The sequence below is a fragment of the Corvus hawaiiensis genome, chromosome 9, assembly GCF_020740725.1.
Source record: "Corvus hawaiiensis isolate bCorHaw1 chromosome 9, bCorHaw1.pri.cur, whole genome shotgun sequence".
NCBI classification, from domain to species: Eukaryota; Metazoa; Chordata; class Aves; order Passeriformes; family Corvidae; genus Corvus; species Corvus hawaiiensis.
This window is the reverse complement of record NC_063221.1, coordinates 26,990,140-27,011,400: the sequence shown is the minus strand read 5'-3', so window position 1 is coordinate 27,011,400 and position 21,261 is coordinate 26,990,140. Positions and strand designations below refer to the sequence as shown.

At 37.6% G+C, this 21,261-nt stretch overlaps 1 protein-coding gene across 1 annotated transcript in view; it reads left to right on the top strand.

Annotated features, from left to right (window-relative positions):
• Window positions 1-21,261, top strand: part of FAF1 (Fas associated factor 1) — a 151,209-nt gene that overhangs the window by 20,962 nt on the left and 108,986 nt on the right. The window contains exons 3-6 of the mRNA XM_048312320.1: window positions 12,212-12,258; window positions 15,086-15,294; window positions 18,423-18,514; window positions 18,867-18,955. Of these exons, the coding sequence (XP_048168277.1) occupies window positions 12,212-12,258; window positions 15,086-15,294; window positions 18,423-18,514; window positions 18,867-18,955 (437 nt within the window). The remainder of the gene's footprint in view (window positions 1-12,211; window positions 12,259-15,085; window positions 15,295-18,422; window positions 18,515-18,866; window positions 18,956-21,261) is intronic.

Below are 21,261 nucleotides of genomic sequence, written 5' to 3'. Positions count from 1 at the left end.
GCTCTCTTGAGATTCAGTGCTTGCATCTGTGCAAGAAACTTGGTCTGCTCTACCTTTCACAGATTTAATGAAAAATTCAAGTCCATCATATGCAGCATGGCTTTATATTCTGTACTATTAATCAGAACAGGTTTTTTGAATGAAGAGCAGGATTCACCACACTTGATTTTCTGCTTTTTCCAAGATGGCCATTTCTGTTGTTACTCCTGTTCCCTGGTTTTAAATTGTTTTTATTTCATGTCTTTTCCAAGAGACATTGTAATATAGGTACTTTTTAGTGTTGCTTTAAGAAGAAAATAAATTTCATCAAAATAACAGGGGGATAGGGGTGTTTATTATCCAATATTCTATTTACTTGTAAATGTGTGTATAATGATTGTGTGTATATGTATGTGTGTGTGTATATATATATATATATATATATATATATATACACACCCCTGTTTTTTATTTTCAAAATGACTTTTGTGCCTTCCTGCTATACTTGGCCTGGTTGTTCTATATTCTGGTAGAGGATCAAAGCACAGTATAACTTCAGTAAAACCAGCAGTAAAGTGCACCTGGAGGTGGGATGAGTTGCAGTTCGTGTCATACTCAGATTCCAAGAATCACCTGACAAGAAGCAATTCTGTATCTTGAATGGAGAAACTGTGTATTTTGACCATCTGTTTTTATAAAGCTTCAGTTCTCAACTATAGTTTTTAATTTTAATAACCTACACAGTAGATGGGGTTTTTTTGCATGTTGCTTGTAAACCTCTTGGAAAATAGTAGCTATTTGTCAGACAGGATTTTTTTTGACTATAAGTACTAATTTTGTATATGTATATTTACATCTACATAACGTGTTTTGGAAAAAAGCAACTGAACAGACAAAAAAAATTGAACTGAGAAAAATTAGGTAGGACTTGGCAATTTTTCTTTTTCAGTTTCTCTTGGAGGTGCCCATTTAGGTGGGAATGGCAAAAAATGGGCTCTTGACAGTTATCAGCAGTCTGATATTTTTATCTCTTACTGTGCTCTAACCAGTAACAATCCTGTTATAATGTGTAGCAAATTTCAGTGCAAGCGGGTAAAATTGATACACTAACATTGCCTTTTGTCTGTCTTTTCTCTCTGGTTTGCCCTGCTACAGCTTTGACATGGTATTTCTCTGTTATTTTGATTTATTTGAACTAGTCCAGAAACTAGGTGATTAATTTGAGTTTAGTGCATGGCCCTTTCTTTTCCTTAAATGTGGGGCAGTGTTCAGTACATGCTTGTGTCGTGTTCAGCATCTCTCTTGTTGCATTGCAAGCAGGCTGTGTTTTAGTGGTTGGGAACCAGGACTGCACGTTATGGTGATGGTGTTCATCACACTGACCCTTTTATCTTGTACCGTTGACCTGCTGTTTTCTTTGCTTTAGAATTGCATACTGAATATGGCACATTTTTGACAGCACTCACTGTGGGACCAGTGGGAAGTTCAGGGTATGTTCCTCTCATTAGGATTAGATCTGAGGGATTTTCACTGTTAGGAACACGGGCTTGTCTGTGTATTAATAACATTCTCCCTGTGGTCAAATGAACAGTCACATATGCCTGCTGGAAGCAGAGGTTTTGTATCCTTTTTTTTTTCTTTTTAAGGAGCATTAAGAGTTTTGTTTTAGAAGGGTGTTCTCTTGTGGATGGTCGTGTCCTGTGGAACATGGTCTTGTCAGCTCAGCAGGTTTATGCTCACTGTTACTGCAGTGAGGAGCCTGTCCAGCATTCACAACCCTGCTGCCAGCAGAGGGAAGGAAGAAGGAACACAGAGTTAGATAATCACAAGGAGTGTTGGTGGATGGGCATCCCACTGCTGCAGGTGTCCCACAGGAATGGTGCCTGTTCTCCAGGAAATTCAGGAGTTGCAGGTTTTTTTGTGTGTCCAACTGCAGCATTAATCTCTCCTAGCAGGACACAATTGTATGTGAACTTGTCTTTTATAAAGGACTGTAGAAATTCCCTTTGGAAGTCTTGTATGTATTTTTGTTAAATTAGGGATCCCTGCTTGCAAAAATTGTTGTATTTCTCATTCTCTGTATTTCCAGCTTTTTGCAGCTTTCAAAGTGGCATTTCTGTGTCTTTGAGTAAGCTCAGATGCATGCTGTGTATTTTATGCAGCTGTGTGGTAGCACAGACGACTTGTTAATTCTTAAAAACAGTATTTAATTAATTGGTTTTACTTACTTCCAAATGCCTTAATCTCTGGTAAAACATGTTTCCTTTTAATCTATTTTTTTTTTGTGGAAGATTGTATGAAATGTGTAGGTCTATAGGCAGTTGTAATTATGGTATGGCTTTCCACATAGCTGTATGCACATTCATTCATTTAAAAAAAACCCAAACCAAACCCCCAAAAACCTGCTTTATTCATGTGAGGATAACAAAGGGGTTGTGATTATGTGTTTTAAGGCTGTATTTTGTTGCTGTGATGATATATATGAAATTTTAGTTCTCTTTCTGAACAGAAGGAGAGTGGAGAAGATTTTTAGGTAAAACTTTGCTGGCAATATAGTAAAGTAAAATGTAAATTCTGTCTCTCCTTTTCAATTAACAGATGGAATTTAGTTACTTCAGTAATTTAGGTTTTTTGTTACGTAATTTTACTTACTTAAGAAATAACCTCCTTAAGTTTTTCTTGTATAGTGATCAAACAAGCAATGGGACTAATAAATTTAGATTTCTGTTTGTGGTGAAAGACTTTTGTTTCTTGTAACAGAGAATTTTGTGTTCTGAGAATAAACAAAAAGCAGCACCTGAGATCCCAGTAGTGCCTGATAGTACTGCTGGAGCTCTATGGATGCATCACCCACCTGCCTTAGTTTTTACAAATACTTTTTTCAGAGGTGCTTCCTCTGCACTGGTAGTTTCTATGAAGATTGCTTAGCATTAATTTGTCCTGAGACATTCAAATTTCAGAACAAATTTCTAGAATATACTAACAGTGAAGTAGCTGGTATGAGATATCTGTAGTTTATTACCCCATGACTGGTTGAACTAAAAATTGCACCCATCTTATAAACATGTGTTTGACAAGTGTTTAGTCTGTCATTGAGTCATGTTGGGACTGTGTGAGTAGGAGAAAAACTAAGTAAATTATTTAAGAACCAGCATCTGTGCCAGTGCTGTGGCTATTTTGCAAGTGAACCTCGGTTGTGATAAATTTTACCATAAAAGCTAGGAGTCATCTAGAGCCATCAGGCTTTCAAAGCAGAGTGTCTTAAAAGTGGATTTACTTATAATACTGTTGAATATCTGAACAGGTTCTAGTTTTATTTAAATAAACTCTCCTTAGCCTGTCCTGGAAGCCCTGGGTTGCTGCCCCTCCAGCAGTACAGCACAGGCTGTTGGAGAAATACTGTGAGAAAACTTGCATGTTACATACTTTGGCTTGGGATTTTCTACTTTCCAAACTTTTCAGCTAAATCTTGCATAATTTTTTTTTTTATTATGGATTAGTGATTAGGCAGTTGGCTGACTACAGTTGGGGTCATTGGAACACTGTTGATATTTCATGTTATCGTGGCTTTTCAGTGAAGGGGCCTTAGGCTTTTGGCAGTACTTCTGTGACTTTTTGTGTCCTCAGTTCTTGTGCCCTGAAATTTCTTCCCTGGTAGTACTTTCTAAGAGCTAGTATGTTGTTACAATGAGTGATTAAAAAAACTCCACTTTTTTTTTAAAAAAAACTGAACAAAAATATATTGTCATGAGGTAGCTATCCTTAAACCTCTCATTTTAGTGTTGCCACCCAAATTTACATAAAATAATTAGGAGAGGGGTAAAAATATGGGAGTTCAGAACATAGGTATTTTTCAGTATTCATATCAAGGCATAGCCTTTGATTTCTTTGTCTCCTGCTTTCTAGCTTAATGTTTTAAGGAGTAACGAAATATGTTTTGATATTAAGCATAAGCATTCCTTTCTGTTAGAAGGTGAAGCAGCATTAAAGTCAAAGTTGTGACATTAGTGACTAAGACCAAGATACTTGTATGTGTGTCAAAGTAGCAGGTACCTTATGGTCTACTTCCCCTTTCTATGTGAACGAGTTTTGAGTGGGTTGTTGAGAGTAGATTGTTTTCCTTTATTCCTGCTGAGCTAGAGTCAGCTCAGGTAGGTGCTTATCCTTAAGCTTCTTATAAATCTGTGCATGTTCTTTACTTTCGTTATGCCAGGAAAACACATTCAGTTGTGGATTTTTTTTTTATTGAGATTGAACTTTGGGGAATTAGGTAGTGACAATATAAAATTAAGGAACTGTGCAAAATGTAGTGGGTTTTTTTTCCTCAGAATTTTAGAAGTACATCTAGCTGTTGAAAGGCTTCCTAGTGCATTTAGGCATGTTGTAGGAGTGACAGGAAAAAATTTGCTGAAGCCACCAAAGACGTAGGGAGAAATGGGAAACCACATCTAGAGTGCTAATTGTAAACTATTTCAACGCGTGCTCTCTTGCTGATGAAGTGAATCATCTGTATGAATGTATTCATGTGGCATTTTTTGGTGAAATGTTAATTTTTTGCTTTATTAGCAATTCTATTGTTTAGCAGCTTTTCATGAAGTATATTTGTTGTAAAGAAAGCAAGCTGAAATAAAGCAGAATGCATAGAAGACATTTCATTGTGGTTCAATTACAGTTTTTGGTTAAATTTTAACCACGATGGGGACAAATGTTGTCATTCTGTATAAACTTTGTGGGTGTAACTTCACGTCTAGCACTTGGAAATACTTTTGAGACTTGCAAAGCTGGGGAGATGCCAGCAAGTATAACAAGCTACAGGAAAAAGCTGACTCATTCCTTTGCCTTGAAAAGCCTGCCAAGAATAACACAGGTAGGGATTGCTTCTCTTACTACTGGGGCACAATTAGTAATTTGGTTATTTAAATATTACTGAATTAATTTAAAAGTCTAAATGGAATAATATTTTTTATAGCCTAGACTCATAGCAGTCAATTTTTGTAACCTCTGAAAGTAATGGTTTCAAAGTAGCTGTGTGTATAGCAAGGTGATCTTGTTTGTAAAAAGCCTCTTAAGTTAAAGTAATTGGTATTTCTGCAGGAGGTTTCATGGAATTTCTTGTTTAGAATACACATCTCAGACTTGCTTGTAACAGGTGAGATTTGGTAGTTGCATAAAGCTGTTCAGAAGCCACGTTCCTCTGCTTGGCAATCTGAGAGTCCAGTCTGGATGTCTTGGGGCAGAAAGAAATGATGGTAATTAATACAGCTGGTTTCAGTGAACCTTTGTTGTACTAATCCAGATTGACTGCAGTATTTGACTAATACTTACAGTATGTTTTTGTCAGCACCAGTTACTAAAACTTCTGCTGTTTATTCTGGAATTTTCTACTTTTTTATTATTGTAAACTGATCGCAAGAGAAGTCTATGCGTGGTCTTACTTTTTATCCAGTTTCCCATAATCACAGTATGAGCAGGTCAGAACAAATGTTTTGATCTGCCTGCACCTGCCAGTATCCATTGTTACCAGTTCTGTTGAAAATTAGCCTAAACTAGTATTTGCAAAAAAGAAAGTTATTAGAGCAACATAATTTCAATACATTCACTGTTATCACTGAAATATATGCGTGTAGTAGAGCCCTGTGAGTTAGTTTCACTTTAAGAAATACTTCTGTGCTCAAAAGGAACTAATAAATCTTTGTACTTCTCCTGTTTTGCTTTACTGTTGCATATGAAAATATGTTCCTTTGTCACTTAGATTTATGGTTTGGAAGCAGTTTGAGATTCACTTTTGCTTTTTCAATCCTTTCATGGATGCTTTGTCTCTCTAATGCTTTCCATTATCATTTAATTATTTCTTTTCCTCTTTCTGGGTAATATTGGTTCAGTTTTGAGTTTTGTTTCCTTTCTTTTAAAAGAAATCATTCTCTCCATCGTAGAAAGCATTTGGAGTTCTATCATCCATTTATTTTGTTTGAACATCAAACAAAAATGGATTTTGAATCTTAGGATAAGAAGTTTATCACGTGAAAGCGGAAAATTGGAGTAGAAATATTGTATGTCAGGGAGAATATCACATTTAGCCCAAATTAGCAGTAGAATTATTTGCAATGGAATGACAATTGTAAACAAAGTAATATTAATGACCCATTTTGTGCTGTGGAAATACATAATAAAATAGAAAAGACAAGAAATATTATTTTTAATTTATTATGGATTACTTAATGAGGGCTTTTCAGTGTATTTCGTTACACTTTTTAAAATTCAACAAATCTTGAGTGATCCTCAAGCACAGATGAATACTGGCTAATGTTTCCAAAATATAACAGCCATAGTTTTTTTATTGTACAGAACTCAAAACCACAGTGTGTTTGTCTTGTGTGTCATCTTGCCCTCTGTAGTGAGGTTTTGTATGGAGGTTTTGATATTGTATTCACTTAAATAGTCAGAAAAATAAATCTAATATTAAATGCTGAAAGAGTCAGTGAAAGATTAAAACAAGTTTTTCTTTGTTCTGAGTGTGAAACAACAAAATAACCAATTTTTGGTTATAATTTAAATACTGTCCTACAAGCAGCTAGCACCTCTTCCTGTCTTTACTTCTGCTAGTATAGAAAACAGCATGGGGTAAACTTTCTGCATTTGTGATTTGAGAGAAATTGTTTTTATATTGAGAAGATATTAAATATATAATAGGAAGGAGAGGCAAAATGAACAGCAAAGACACAAAATGCAGAACTTTGGTTTTTTTATCTTGCCAGGCATGTTAAACTGAAAGTAAAATCTGAGTCTGTAGCATTTGGGGGAGAATATAGATTTTTGAAAATTGTAATAAATTAATCCTCTCATCAAAAAAAGCTCTTACTGAGTGTCATAGAAATAACTAAATATGTGGTTTATGAGGCTATTACGTTAAGCTGAATACAAGAAAAATATACTAATACTGTAAATCTGAATGTATCAGAAAATCAGGAGGTTGGAAGAAAACACCCCATGAGCAAGTTCCTCCATTACAATTCCCTGTGACTTTCTGAAGCACTTGATGCCATTTGGTTGGATATCTTTGGGTTTTGGATCATCTACTGTGGCAGTTCCTATTACCCTGTCTCAAGGTCTCATTCATATACTGTGTTTGCTTAATATAAACCTCCTCAATTTTTAGCTAAACAAATGTAAAGCTCTGCGTGGGCTTTGATAAGTAGATTCAAGTGATCTCACTTGCTGCAGTCAAACCTAAATAAAGCTTTTGGAATTCTGTGGGAGCAGCTTGTGCTGGTTTTGTTAAGCTGGTTTGGTTTTTTTCTCCTGGTGAAACTCGTGCATCTCTCAGGTGTGCAGGGTATTTCCAGCCCTCTCCTCTGAAAGGATTGTTCTTCGAGCACTGTGCTGCTTCAGCTTGCTTTCTCCTTTTGCTTATGGGTGTGTTTTCTGGTACCCTGTTTTGGAGAGTTGATCTTGCATTGTGCTTTGTAAAAGCTCTTGCTCCTCACTGGGCTAGAGGTTCCAATAGGGAAATTGTAAGGAGTCTGTATCTGTCAGCCAAAACCATTGTGTGCTGTGGAGGTTGGAAAGGGGAGGGGAGGAAGAAGAGGTGGCCACTGAGGAAGAGCTCCCTTCTCACCCATTTCAAAAGCCTTTATTGCACTTTTGCCTGAGCCTGCCTTTAACTCTTAATTCATCTACACATTTTAAATTGTGGAAATTTGAAAACTACCTTCCATCTGTAGTTTGTGAAGAGGAAGGAACACCTTTCCTTGTTGAATATTTAATCAGTATATGTAGACTTCTGCTTTTAAATAATATGGTTGGTAAATCCAGTCCATCCTCAAACTTTGTGAAAACTGAGTATTTACAACTTGTGAGTTTAATGTTTGTGCTATCTAAAACCCCGCATTATTCATAGGACCCTGGGATGAGAATCACTCTGAGATGTACTTAATTGCTTTTAAATGATTAGCACTAGAATTGTGTATTTTGAAGGAAGTCATTGACATTGTTGTTTCAATAGATAATTAAGAAATGGTGGTTCTTGGTTTTCTTTCTGACACTGTTTTGTAGTCATAAAAGACAGTCACAATTAGTCAGAACTGACTAATCTAGTTAAGTTAATATTCCCTTGAGGAAAAGTTCTAAATTTCAGTCTGCTTTGCAGTGTTCTTTAGGTGCCTAAATAATTTCAGAATGCCACGGACTTTTTATGTTGCCCAAATTGTTAATGAATTTGATAACCTTTCATTAAGCCTATTGTTTTATTATTCCCTGTGTTTTGGGGAAACAAAAGAGCTGGATTTAATATATTTCAATACTGTAATTTGGAAGCGTGCTGCTGAAAAAAACACATGAAAAATATTGTTACTTTAAACCTTTGTAATGGGCACTTGTCAGTCCAGTATTACATCACATTCTTGTCATCCTTTTAATTTAAACAACTCCCAGGATTCACAATATGTTTATCAAGATAACCAGTACTGTTGGATGATGGAGTCACATGTGCTTGAGATTGGAAGTTGTTTCTGGATGTCTCTCTGGCCCAAAGCAGGTCCAATTAGGTCAGGTTATGCAGTACTCAATGAATTCTTAAACAAGCTGTTCCAATTCCTGGATATATGATTGCTATCCCTAAACAAAATGTATAAATCAAGAACAGCTACATTCAGTTTATAATTTAATGAAATAAATTGTGGGCCTGGTAGTTGTTTGAAGGTTGTCATCAAAACAGAAATTACCCTGTTTCAGGATTGGACAGTGTTATAGCAGAATTTGTATATGGATAGCACTGAGATACACCTAGGATTCTTGGCTTTGGGAAAAATCTTCTGAAAGCCCTGTAATTTTCCATTTAAGGTGAACTTTGCTCTTTAAATAGTGATAGCATTAGGAAAGGCAAATGCCTGTGGAAGCTGTGGTACTCTGGATCCAGCAGGGACACTTGTGGATATGCAGTGTGAGAGCAGCATAAGCAGAGAGTGCTACTTCCCTGGCATCACTCTCAGCAGCAGGTTATTGTGAGCTGAAGGAGCTTTCTGATCCAGACATGGTTTCTTTATATTTAATAACTCATAAATAGATTTAATGCACTGGTTATTAAAATTGTTTCGAGGGTAATACACATTTTTAATGACTATAAATTAGTCACACAGGGTGGTTTTGGTGATCAAAGATCCCTGTTTGGAGACATTAAAAAATGTAGTATATTTGAATGTTTGCATAACCATAGAGATGTGATCCTCTCTCAAAGGGGGCTGACACTGGGGAAGAACAGCCTGGAACAGATCTTGCCTTAGTAACGTGTTCTTGGTTTAATTTTTTTTTTTTTTATAGTCACAACCTTCTCCCAATGAAATTCTAAAGCAGATGGTTGTTCCTTTTTCTTTTTTTCTTTACAGGGTCTACTTATAGCTGTCTTGTTAGAACATGGATATTTAATATTTATGCAGTATGTACATGTGCACTGCTACCATTTGCTGTCTACGTTATTTTAGTCTTCCATCTTGCTTAACAAACAGTGTCTGGACTCTTTAGTTTTACAGCGTGGTTAATAGAGGTCTTTCCATCAAAAAAGTACATAATGCTTCTGCTGTTTTTTCTTACTCCTGTGCCCCTTAAATGTCATCAAGTTTACAAAACTGGGGATATGAACAAGTGAGTTATTCAGTTTTAAAGAAAATAGCTTGGATCCTCTATCATATTTAACCCCTCTAACTAGGCTCAGAAGAAGTTTGAGCTGATTTAATCCTCTGAGACAGCTTTGACAGAAGTGTAAAAATGCCATATTGCTGAAGCAGCTTCTTTTCCCCAAGTAAAGAGAATTCTGTTGCACCAGCAGATCATTATTAGTGTAGGTTCTGTGGTACAAAACCTGTATTTGTCTCTGTATCTTACAGATGCAAAATAAAGGATAATTTTGTCTCTCAGCCAACTTTATCTGTTGATTGACAGGAATTAAATGTATGTTGCTGGAGAGTATGGGAGGGAGAAGGCAATCCAGAAAAACACAAATAAACCAAAACCTCCTACTCTTTCCTGGAGGTTTATTAGATGAACACGATCAGGAGTGGTGTATGACTGCAAAAACCACAATGATGATAAATGAGACACGTTAAAAAGAAACCACTGATTATTGCCATGCACAGTGGATAAACTGATTTAAAAACTGATCTGGTAGGGAACTTTGTTTTTGCTGTAATTTGATACAGCCTCATGGGTTGTTGCTGTAGCTTATGGGTTCCTCTGACCTTTTCCTTCTCTGCTTTTTTAATTAGTATTTATGCAATATTTATTTCTAAATGTGGGATAAATCTTATTGCAGTATCATAGTAATTCAGCTGAGCTCAGCAATAAAACCTTTTGACTTCATGTAGCCTTAACTATTACTGTAAATTGTAAAAAAATCATGTTTATATATTCAGAGAAAAAACATAGCATTTAAATCTTGATTATATCTATTTTTGTGTTTATCAAGCACTCACTTAAGCTACATTTTTTTAATGTCAGTTTCTACAAATGCTGTTGATAGATGATGACTGTCAGTTGTTCAGTCACAGGGTATGGCTTTGTCCTCCTGGAGTACCAGGGAATCTATGAACTTCTAAACATCAGTGTTCCCTTCTTCACTGGGTGCCAGACACTCATTCACCAGGTGTTCTGGCCAACAGGTCAGGTATATCTGACATATGAGGATGGATATTAGAAGTTGTGAGAGTAGAAAATGGATGAGTTGCTGCTGCTACAGGGGAAAATGAAAAGCAGTGGGATGCTACAAAGCTCTCTTTAACCTTGCTGCTAAGCCTAACAAATATGTACCTCATATGTGAACTCAACAACAGTGGTTAAAAATCACCTGAGAGAGAAATAGAGTTAATCTTTTGGGGTCTGTTTTTTCTCCTCTCCAGATTTTTTAAAAATTGTTTCTCATTCCCTTGTCAAATTCCCTCCCGTGCTGTTCCACATTTGTTATCTGCCCGCTGCTGTGCTAGGATTAAAAGTCTGAAGTTAGGCAGGGTTTTGACATCTTTGCTCATGTGCCTTGTGACAATAGTCAGGACAAAGTTTAATCAGCTGAGGAGCTGGTATGTAAGTCGTCTTCACCTGCTCACATGGTGTCACTTTTACTGCTCCTCAAATATGAACAATCCTAGCAAGGAGATGATTTTAAACGCCTTTCTTGGTGGTACAAAGCAGTCTGAAATAAGTTGTCTTCAAAATACTGTTGAAGAGGGTCTTACTTGCTGTCCAAGTTTTCCCCTCATCTTTACTTAAAACTTCAAAGTTTATTGAAACTTCTGTAGCATCAGATGTGCTGGAAATGCATTACAATTTTCTGCAACATAAAACAGCAATGCTGCAACAGGCTGAGCAGATAATTTTGTCAGAAGTGGGATTTTGAACTTGAGAATGGGATATGTTTGGACAAGTTTAAAAATAATGTATTTTAATATGAGATGGAATTCCTTAGGATACTTTTGTAGTTAATAACTGTTGTTTCAAATAAGACCAAACCTGAATGCAGATGGCCAGGTTTGTACTTCTACTTATAGAAGTTTTTATTCTGATGATCTGGACAGTATGGAATGGTATTTAACTGCGTAAACCCTAATTAAAAAATACTTCCTTTTCTACCTGAAGATAGTTTGAATTTGTGGGATGGTCCCTTGTGTGATTCCCTGGCAGTCTGAGGAAGCTGGTTGGTGTCTGTGTGTATGAGGTGTAGATGTGATGGAGCTGCTCTGGAGTAGCTGTTTGCACCAGCTCAGCAGCTGGTGAGCACACGGGGCTGGCAACGCACAGGGTGTGTGCAGCTAGGCAGCTTTATGAGCTTGGGCTTGGCCATGTCTGGTGCTTCTGGGAAACATTAGATTTTCTGTGGACGTGCTGTGAGGCTGCCTGGGCTGTGCACAGTTGGCTCAGTGTGTTTGGGAGTGTCCCCTGTGTGTGAGTACCAAAGTGTTACACTGACTGCGCATGGGCCATGCAGTTTATTCCCAGGAATTCCACCTGGGAAATCTATCACACGCATACAGGAGTCTGAGCTTCAGATCATGTTTGTTTACACTTAGATATGGTTTTTATTTTATGCAGATACCATAATGATAGTATCATTTACCAAGAATATTCACAAAATAGAGAGCATTTTAGGGCATGTTTTGAAGCAAGCTGATAACTCTTTAAAACATTTTATAAAAATTCTGATGTATTTTTGTTCTGTATGCTTGACTCAAAATTTGTTTTCCCTTTTCAGGCAGCTATAAATGGTGTTATACCACAAGAAAATGGCATTCTACAAAGGTAAGCACAGAGAACTGGAGTAGTACATACAGAAAATGATGCTGGGTAACAGTTACTTTTTTTTCCTTCCTGAATCCTAAGAAGATGACATAATTCTCCTTTTAAAGCTGTTTCTGGAGCCACAAATTCTATTCCTGTCAAAGCTGATTTAACATTCAGTTTTTCCCATACTGATAGAGGACTAGCTCAAACATCTATTCAAAATAGTTAACTTTTATTTTGAATTCACTGGTGGTTGGGTCATTCTGTGCTGGGTTGTCTCTTTACAAAGACTGGATGTTGGTATGCTTCTGGCTAAGTATTTCTTTTTCCTTATGCATTTTTAAAGGTATTGATATTCCATGCTTCCCTATTTCTGGCCAAAACCATTTGTACTTGGTTTTTTTGTTTGTTTTTGTTTTTAATTGAATTACAGGCAGCAGAAACTGTGATAGATAAAGTAAGGTTGTTCCTTTCTAAAAGTAGTTTTACTGATTTTTCTTTCAGCTTCTGAATTAAATTTTGGCTTGCATACTGATGCTTGGGTATCTTGAAGTCACTGAAATTTGATCTTCTAAGTGCTGATGAGGCAATTCAAAACAGCAGAACAGGAATTGAGCTACCTGAGAGAGACAGTAAAACTGTTTAAAATTTTGTTCAGAAAAATACTTAATGTACTATTTTAAAAAGTTTAATGATGAAAAAAGATACATAATACAGGTAAAAGGGTGCTTGACATCTGTCAATACTTACTAAAGCTATCATTCAACAGAGTCAGGTTTTGATTGAGGATAAAACTATTTGCTCAGTAAAGTTATTAAATATATATTTACTGTAAGGTCTGTTTAGTCCATGTGAGATCAAGTCTTGGTTGTGTGGAGCGCTCTCTCTACCTATGTTTACAAGTTGTGACCTCAAAGCATTTGTATCTAAAATACCAGAATGTTTGATTGGGTGAAAGAAGCTGGGGAATAGTTAGAGTAGTTAGTGCCTGTCTTCGATCACAAGGTGGTCCAGTGTCCACTTACATCTTTCTTCCACAGTAATTTATTAATTTTTAGAAATTATTGGATAATCAAATGTGTTTCAAATGTGGTTTTTTGTTGTTGTTTTGTTTTTGTCTTGTTTTGTTTTCTTCCAATGGAAGTGGTTTAAAGGGAGGCTCAGAAGATTTGGTTTCCAATGGTTTTCACATAAGGCTTATTTTCCTGATGTGAGGCTTTTAATGTTCTATTAGAGGTTGCTAGTCAGGTCTGTAGGATGCCTCTTGTGGTGGAACCAAATAGAATTAATACAACTGGACTTGAACTAAGTTAATTTATTGAAGAGAAAGAAACTACATTTTTAGTGTACATTTACATTTAGCAAACTACAGTTGCTTGTTTTGTAGTACAAACCTGAGAGTTGGTATATTCATTGCTTCTTGGGTCTATTAACAGAATTGTTGTAGTATTTAATTCATAGCTGGCCACCAGATTGAAGACAGTAACATATCACTTGGTATTTATATTTTTTTAAATCCTGGAAATAAGACTGTTTCCTGTACTCTTTAGAGCTCTGATGTGGGCCTTTGACTTTTGAGCCATAGGTCTGGGAGTGTGGGTCTTTGTAGCTGGGCATTCATCCTTCTGAGCATGCTGATGTGAGAAGTGAAGGAGCCCCTTGTTTTACAAGCATAACATGTTTTTCTGTTTCAAATGTGAAAGGCACAATGATGGGATTTGCAATAGCTGAGTACTGCTGCACTTCTGTGACATGCATACCATCCACATTTGCACTTTGTAGAGTTCAGACCTCCTCTAGATGACAGATTTGACTTACTCTATGAAGCTTTTCCACTGAGAAATCTCATGGTATCTTCAAGAACAGAAGGCATTTTTCAAATAAGTTCTGATAAAGAATGGAAATGAGATAAGTTGTGTCCCAGCATTTCTGAAATCCACCATGGGAGCCTGTAACTGCCCAGCATCTTAAAGCCCCAGGCTTACCTGATGAAGTTTCTTGCCTTCCAAATTTGGTTTCTGTACATCATAGGGTTTTGGGGTTTTTTTTTTCCTGGAATAATGTTCCTGAAATTTCATGTTTTGTTACACTTGTTTCTAATCCTAGTTACATGCTTCTTGTGGAGAGGCTCACTGAGGAAGATGAATGCTTCTGAATAGTGAGGGTTTTCCAGTTTATTCTGACCTGTAATTCTGTGGGGTATCCTTGGGTCAGGTATGGAGACATCCTTATATGAATCTCCAGGAGCCTTGCAGGATTTTGAACTTGAAGGCAAGCTAGAATTCAGCATTGCATTACTGCTGTACTTCTAGGTGTTTTTTTTTTTTAACAGGTGCTTCATTATCTTAATTTATTTACCTTAAATATATATCTGTTTTCATATCTGACTTGTTTTTCACTAATTTGGTGTGGGAAAATACCAATCTGCATGCAGAATTTTGTGCTGTATTTCTTATTCTCATTTCCACTGGATACTAGCCCAGTGATGTAGAAAGCTGGTCGTTGCCATGGTGCCAATTTTTATATGGTCACAACACTCCTGGAACAGGAAATAATCCTTCTCCTCAAGATAATTCTGGTATTAATTACATAGTGGATTTTAAATGCTTGTTTGTCATCAATGCTGATCTCCTATAGCAATCCTGAGCCCTGAAATGTTAAAATTGCTGATAAAGAAGGTTTTTTTTCATTTTTAATAAGCAGTATTTTCAGATATGACAGCAATAATTCAAGAGGTGTGTGCTGGACTGTAGTGAGTGAATAATACTGTCATTTTGCTTTCCTAACTTCTGGTTAGATGTACCAAGCTGTTCTGTTTAAACCATCTTTTCTGCCTATCTTTCAGTGAGTACGGTGTAGAGACTTTGCATGGACCAGCGTATGGCCCCACCAGTCACTCTACTGCAGCTTCTTCAACTCCCTCCTCCTCCTCAGCATTTCGCCATGTAGTGCCATCTAGACAAATAGTGGAAAGACAACCTCGAATGCTTGACTTCAGGGTTGAGTACAGAGACAGAAACGTGGATGTAGTACTTGAAGACAGCTCCACAGTTGGTAAGGATTTGTAAAAATGAAATTAAAACTGCTATCATGAAACTAACAAAAAAAACCCCCCAAACTAAAAAGGTTCAACCCCAAAAATCCAAGTCCTGAAGCAAAGCAGAGCAAAACCCCTCAAAAAAAAAAAAAAAAAAAAGATCCCCCCCGAAAATGCAGCCTTCACAGCTACTAACTGTTTTCAAATCTCTTTGCAGCTTTAAAAAAGCAAAATTTCACTAATCCATTGTAAAGGTTAGTGATCTATCAAATACTTATTTTGAAATCTAGTTTTCTTATGAACTTGCTTCAGAAACAAAATGGAGATTAATGATTAAGTTGAGGCATGAAAATGTAATTTGGGGTAGGATTAGTGTAGATGCAACCTATTAATGAGTGGATGATCTTGGCATTTCCTCTTTGAATCTGTATGGCATCTCTTTCTGCACAGGATTAGTGGCAAGATTAGAGGAATTCTTCCTGGTGTGAAGAACATAATTGAATTCTTCTTAGTTCAATTTTTATTTGACTCTTTCATTCAAATTAAGATGAATTTTGTAGTTTTATTGTCTTTATCCTAAAATTGATTGCATTTTGTAGCAGTATGTTATAAGTGTGCTATTGCTAGTGTTGCAGAGCATGTTACTTTTTACATTCCCCAAACTGGGAGTTAATTTACTTCTGCTAAGGAAGAAAAGTATTTTTATTTTTAGTGACGAGCTTATACAGATCCAAATAAGGAGCTCCATGAAGAAATAGTTGATGAAAGCAATTTTCCATGCTGCAGCCTTTTGTTTGGGATGAAATTTGGAAATTGAAACTTTTGATCCTTACTTGTCTTTTCAGCAATGGATTTGGTGTTGGCTGCCGCCACCTAGCGGTGATTAGTTTGAATTATTGATGGGTGTTCCATGTTTCCTTTGCACTAAGTTACATCCATGGAAATTGGATACAAAAATCTGATCAGATCAGAATTTTGCAGCTGTACTGCTCTGATTTTTCTTTTCTTATTAACTTCTTAATGACTTTTACCTGAAATCTGTAGGGCAGAAGGCAGTTAATGTAGAACTTCTGTCTGTGTCTTGGGATATAAAGAACAAGGGCAGCCTTGTGTTTAAAGTCCTGAGAAGTGAGCAAGGCAAATTTTAGAACTTCAGCTGTGGGCTTGAGGAAATTATATTTTTTTGCTTTTTTGGGGATCTGCTTGGCAGGATCCCATGAGAGGCTGCCCAGGAGGGCCCAGGGGCCCAAGAGTGCTGGTTGATCTTCAAGGACAGCCTCTTCAAAGCACAGGAACAGTTCCTTCCACCATGCAAGAGGAGCAAGCATGGCAGAAGGCCAGCACAGAGGAAAAAAGCATTGCTGACTGAGCTAAACTGAGAAAGAAAGTACCTGGAGGTGGAAAGTAGTGATGAGCTACCCAGCAGGAGCACAGAGATGTGCAGGTTTGGAGTTAGGAAGACCAAAGCTCAGGAGAAGGTGAAACCACTGAGGGAATAGAAGGATTTTTGTAAGTACATCAGTGTGAAAAGAAAGGCTAAGGAAAATGGGAAGCTGTGCTCAGTGGTGATTGTTGAACTTGGTCTGTGGGAAGATTATGGAGAAACTCCTTTTGGAAGCACTCTTTGAGCACAGGAGAGAAAGGAAGGTGATTTGGAGCAGCCAGCATGGATTTAGTAAAGGCAAATTGTGCCTAATCAGTCAGCATTATTTGCCTTTTACAATTTGGTGACTGGCCACGTGAACAAGGGGAGAGAATGTCACTGTGGCTTTAGTAAGGCCTTTGACGTACTCTGCTATTGTATTTTTCTAGTCAAAATGTTAAGATAAAAACTGGATAAAAAACTGATCAAAATAAATCTTAATCTGATCAGAGAAAGTGGCTGATATTCTGGAGGGCAAGGCTGCTGTTTAGCAGGTCCTGGACAGCCTGGAGAAATGGAATGACGGGAGCCTCCTGAACTTCTAAGAAAATAAAGTTGAAGTCCTGCATCTGCCACAGGATAACTCCATGTTATCCCCACCTGATACCTGGCTGAAGGCTGATGGGCTAGAAAACAATTTAATGAAAGGGATCTGGGGTGCCTCAGCAGTGAACTCTTGCAGTGAAGAAGGCCTGCCATGTCCCAGGCTTTGTTGGTGAGAGCACAGCCAGTGGATCCCAGGAAAGAATTATTTCCCTCTATTCAGCACTTGCCAGACTGCATCTGGAGCAATGTGTTGGGTTTTGAGGTCCCCACTACAAGAAAGATGTTGACATTCTGCTGTAAGTCTGGTCAGGTGTCTGGAGCTCTGGGCTAACAGGAGGAGAGGCACAGAGAAGAGAATTTGTTCAGCTTGGGGAGGAAAGGGGAAAGGTACAGACCTGACCTCTGTCTACAGCTGCCTGCTGGAGGACACAGAGAAGATAGAACCAGACTTGTCCTGGAGGTGCATGAGATTGGGAGGCAATAGACACAGCATCCAAAATTCACATTAGATAAAAGGATTTTTTTTTTGTCGTTGTTGTTGTGAGGGTGGTGAAGTACTGAAATAGGTTGGCCAGAAAAGTTGTCAAACTTTCATCCTGATGTGTTCAAGAGTCAGCTGGACAAATCCTTGACTAAACTGGTTTAATTAGACCTTTGAGTTGGGTTTGGCCACATGAGCTCCAGAGGCGCCTTCCAGCCTGAATTATTTTATGACTGTAATAATTACAGGGGCAGAAGAGCATCAAAATGTACAAAACATTGAAAAATGCAGAGCAGTCAATTGTATGAACATTCCAGTTCCTCAGGTCAGGACTAATGATAATGAAACTTGGTTTCAAAAATATGCACCCTCTGTTGCTGGCAAAGTCTGGTGCTCCAGATAGCATACAGCTGCAAATGTGTGTGTCTAGTATATATGGATTATAGAATCACCAAAATATGTGTCCAAATCTTCAAATCCTCATGTGATTCTTCAGTCATTCATGCTTTGTGATTTATTTTTTTAAGCTTCATTTGTCCTTTACTGTTTGAAGGGTACGTTACAAGGGTAAATAAACTAAAAATGCTTCTCCTAGTAAATTTTTCCTTGCTCTTGTTTTTTAATTACAGCTCCTTGCTGTTTGGAATAAAGCAGTAAATATAAATTTTATGTATTTCTTTTGTTTTTCCCTATAGGAGATATCAAACATATTCTAGAAAATGAACTTCAGATTCCTGCATCTAAAATGCTGTTAAAAGGGTGGAAGACTGGAGATGTAGATGATAGTGTAAGTTTTCAACTGTGTTTTCAGTTAACTGAACTCAGTTTCAAACTGAGCATCTGTGGGTGGGGATTACAATGCAAGAATTGTGAGTTTCAAACAGTGTCAGATGTCTTGGATGGCACACAAAGAACTCTTAATCTAAACCACTGCAAAATATAATCAGGACAAATAAGTTTATGTCGGGTTTATATATAATGTGGCCCCCTACAAAAATGATGTTCTGAAGTAACAGGAAGTGTATCTTGAAAGAAAATATTTGGTGATATTGTAAATACGTACCAATAATTTAAAAAAATAAAATACTGTGTTAGGATTGGTGAATGTTTTATATTTATAATGATTTTTCTCCCCTCAGACTGTTTTAAAAAGTCTACACTTGCCAAAAAATAATAGTCTTTATGTTCTCACACCTGACCTGCCTCCTCCTTCTTCAAGTCATTCTGGGTAAGTCTTTTGTCCATAAATTCTATTTGTATGGTTTGGGTTTTTTTGTGATTTTTATGAAGCCCCATGTGTATTTGCAGGAATCTGCAGTCAGTAAATACAAAGTGTTTTCACTGCACTAGTGACTGTTGGGATGAACTAACTCAGCATCTCGTTGAAAAGAAGCTTGTTGGAGTTTTTAAAACTTTGGTGGGGTACATGAACCTCTTAGGTACATATGGAATTTTACATGTCCCAGCTGTGATGACTTTAATTTAACAGAAGGTTATTCTCTGTGGAAATAAGAGCTGGCCTTGCATAAGTTGCTGCATTATGTTGGTTCATTTAATGTATTGTGTAAATCATTCCCAGCAGGTCAGAATTTTCTTTCTGAAATGTTTGTTACATTATTTTATCTTGTACTTTAAAAATATATGTAGATAGCCTGAACAATTAATTTCCTTTAGTTGAGCAGGATATCTTTTATTACTGATTTGAACACTCAAGAAGTAAGCAGTGAGTGTTCATGTGTCACAGAATCATCAAAACTTGAAGAGACCTTCAAGATTATCTAGTTCAACCCACCATAATCACCCCTGAAATATATCCCCAAGTGCCACATCCAGATATCTCTTGGACAATTCCAGACTCCACCACATCCCTGGGCAACTTAATCCAATGCTTAACCACTCTTTCAGGTAAAAGTGTTTTTCTAACACCTAATCTGAACTTGCTGTGGTGGAATTTAAGGCCATTTCCTCTCATCCTTCCACTTGGGACATGGCAGTGGAGACTGACCCCCAGCTGGCTCCAACCTCCTTTCAGGGAGTTTTGAGAGTGAGAAGGTCCCCCCTGAGCTAAAGGGTTTCTCCAGGCTAAACACCTCCAGCTCCCTCAACCACCGCTCCCAGGATTTTCCCTCCAGACGCTTCCCCAGCCCCGTTGCCCTTCTCTGGACACGCTCCAGCCCCTCAGTGTCCTTCCAGAGCTGAGGGGCCCAACACTGGACACAGCACTCGAGGTGTGGCCTCACCAGTGCTGAGTACAGGGGGACAATCACTGCCCTGGTCCTGCTGCCACACTATTCCTGATACAATGCAGGTGCCACTGGCCTTCCTGGCCACCTGGGCACAGCTGGCTCGTGTTCAGCCTCTGTCGACCAGCTCTCCCAGGTCTCTTTCTGTTGTAAGGGGATATTGCAAATGTTTGACAAGGAAATGATGTTTTATGGAAAATGCTCTTATGAAGTAATTAGCAATTACTTCGGTTTGTTTTCTTCCTTGCCATTCCCTTTCCCGAAGGCAGCCCTGTATGTGCTCTTCCCCAGGAAAATGGGAATTTTACTCGGTAGCCGCTAGAGGGTGCGCAGGAATTGAGCCTGGGAAAGGAGCTGCTCTGGACCAGCCAGCACAGGGAGGGAAGGGATGCGTTTGGAATTGGACAAAATGCATGGATTTCAGGTAGTCTGAAGAGGGAGTTGGCTTCCTGCCCTTCTGGGTGATAGAATATGCTACGAGTGCAGCTGTATTACTAGTGAGAGGAATTCTTTGAGAGTCAATAGAAATCAATAACTGCCTTCCTAATGACTGAAACTACTTTGTATATTATTAAAAGGTACTTGTACACATTAACATGTAGTCTGTGGAGGAAATAAGAATGCTGATACGAATTATAAAAATAATAATGGTAAAGAAAAGGAGCATTAAGAGAGGGAATAGTGGCACTGGAACAGAGGGTGGTGTACATGAACTGTATGTGCAAACAGGAGCTGTATTTGTGTGTGAAAACAATAAGCTATTGTAGTTTAGCAGCTATTTGGAGAACAGTGAAAAGACACTACAGCTGCTAATTGTTTCCATTTCAAATTTCAAAATTTTCTAGCCAGGTATTGCTGTATGTTGTAGTTTGAAGGTTATAATTCTAGAGAGAAAACTGGAGTCTGAAGAGAGTTGTTTATTGCAACTGCAGTAAAGTATATAACAACAAACTGTTTAAAAACAGTTCTTAGCCTTTTTTATTGGATTAATAGTTTTAAAGAACTTCACTTGATAGAAAAATCAAAGTAGTGTTACCTTTTATAGTTTATATTTGTTTCATAGTGGAGATTAGTTCTGGATATTTTTAAGATAAAAGTTGGTAGCTTTGGGACAGCAAACGATGACTAATTAGGGGCTATTTAAACACGGATAATTTGAAGGCTAGATCATCTCCCTGAAGTCATAAATTCTAGATGAAAGGGGAGGCTTGCCTCCAATTAAAGCATCAATGCAGATCAAAACACATCTAATTGAAGCAATGTACCAAACCCAGTTACACTGTTTACTGCC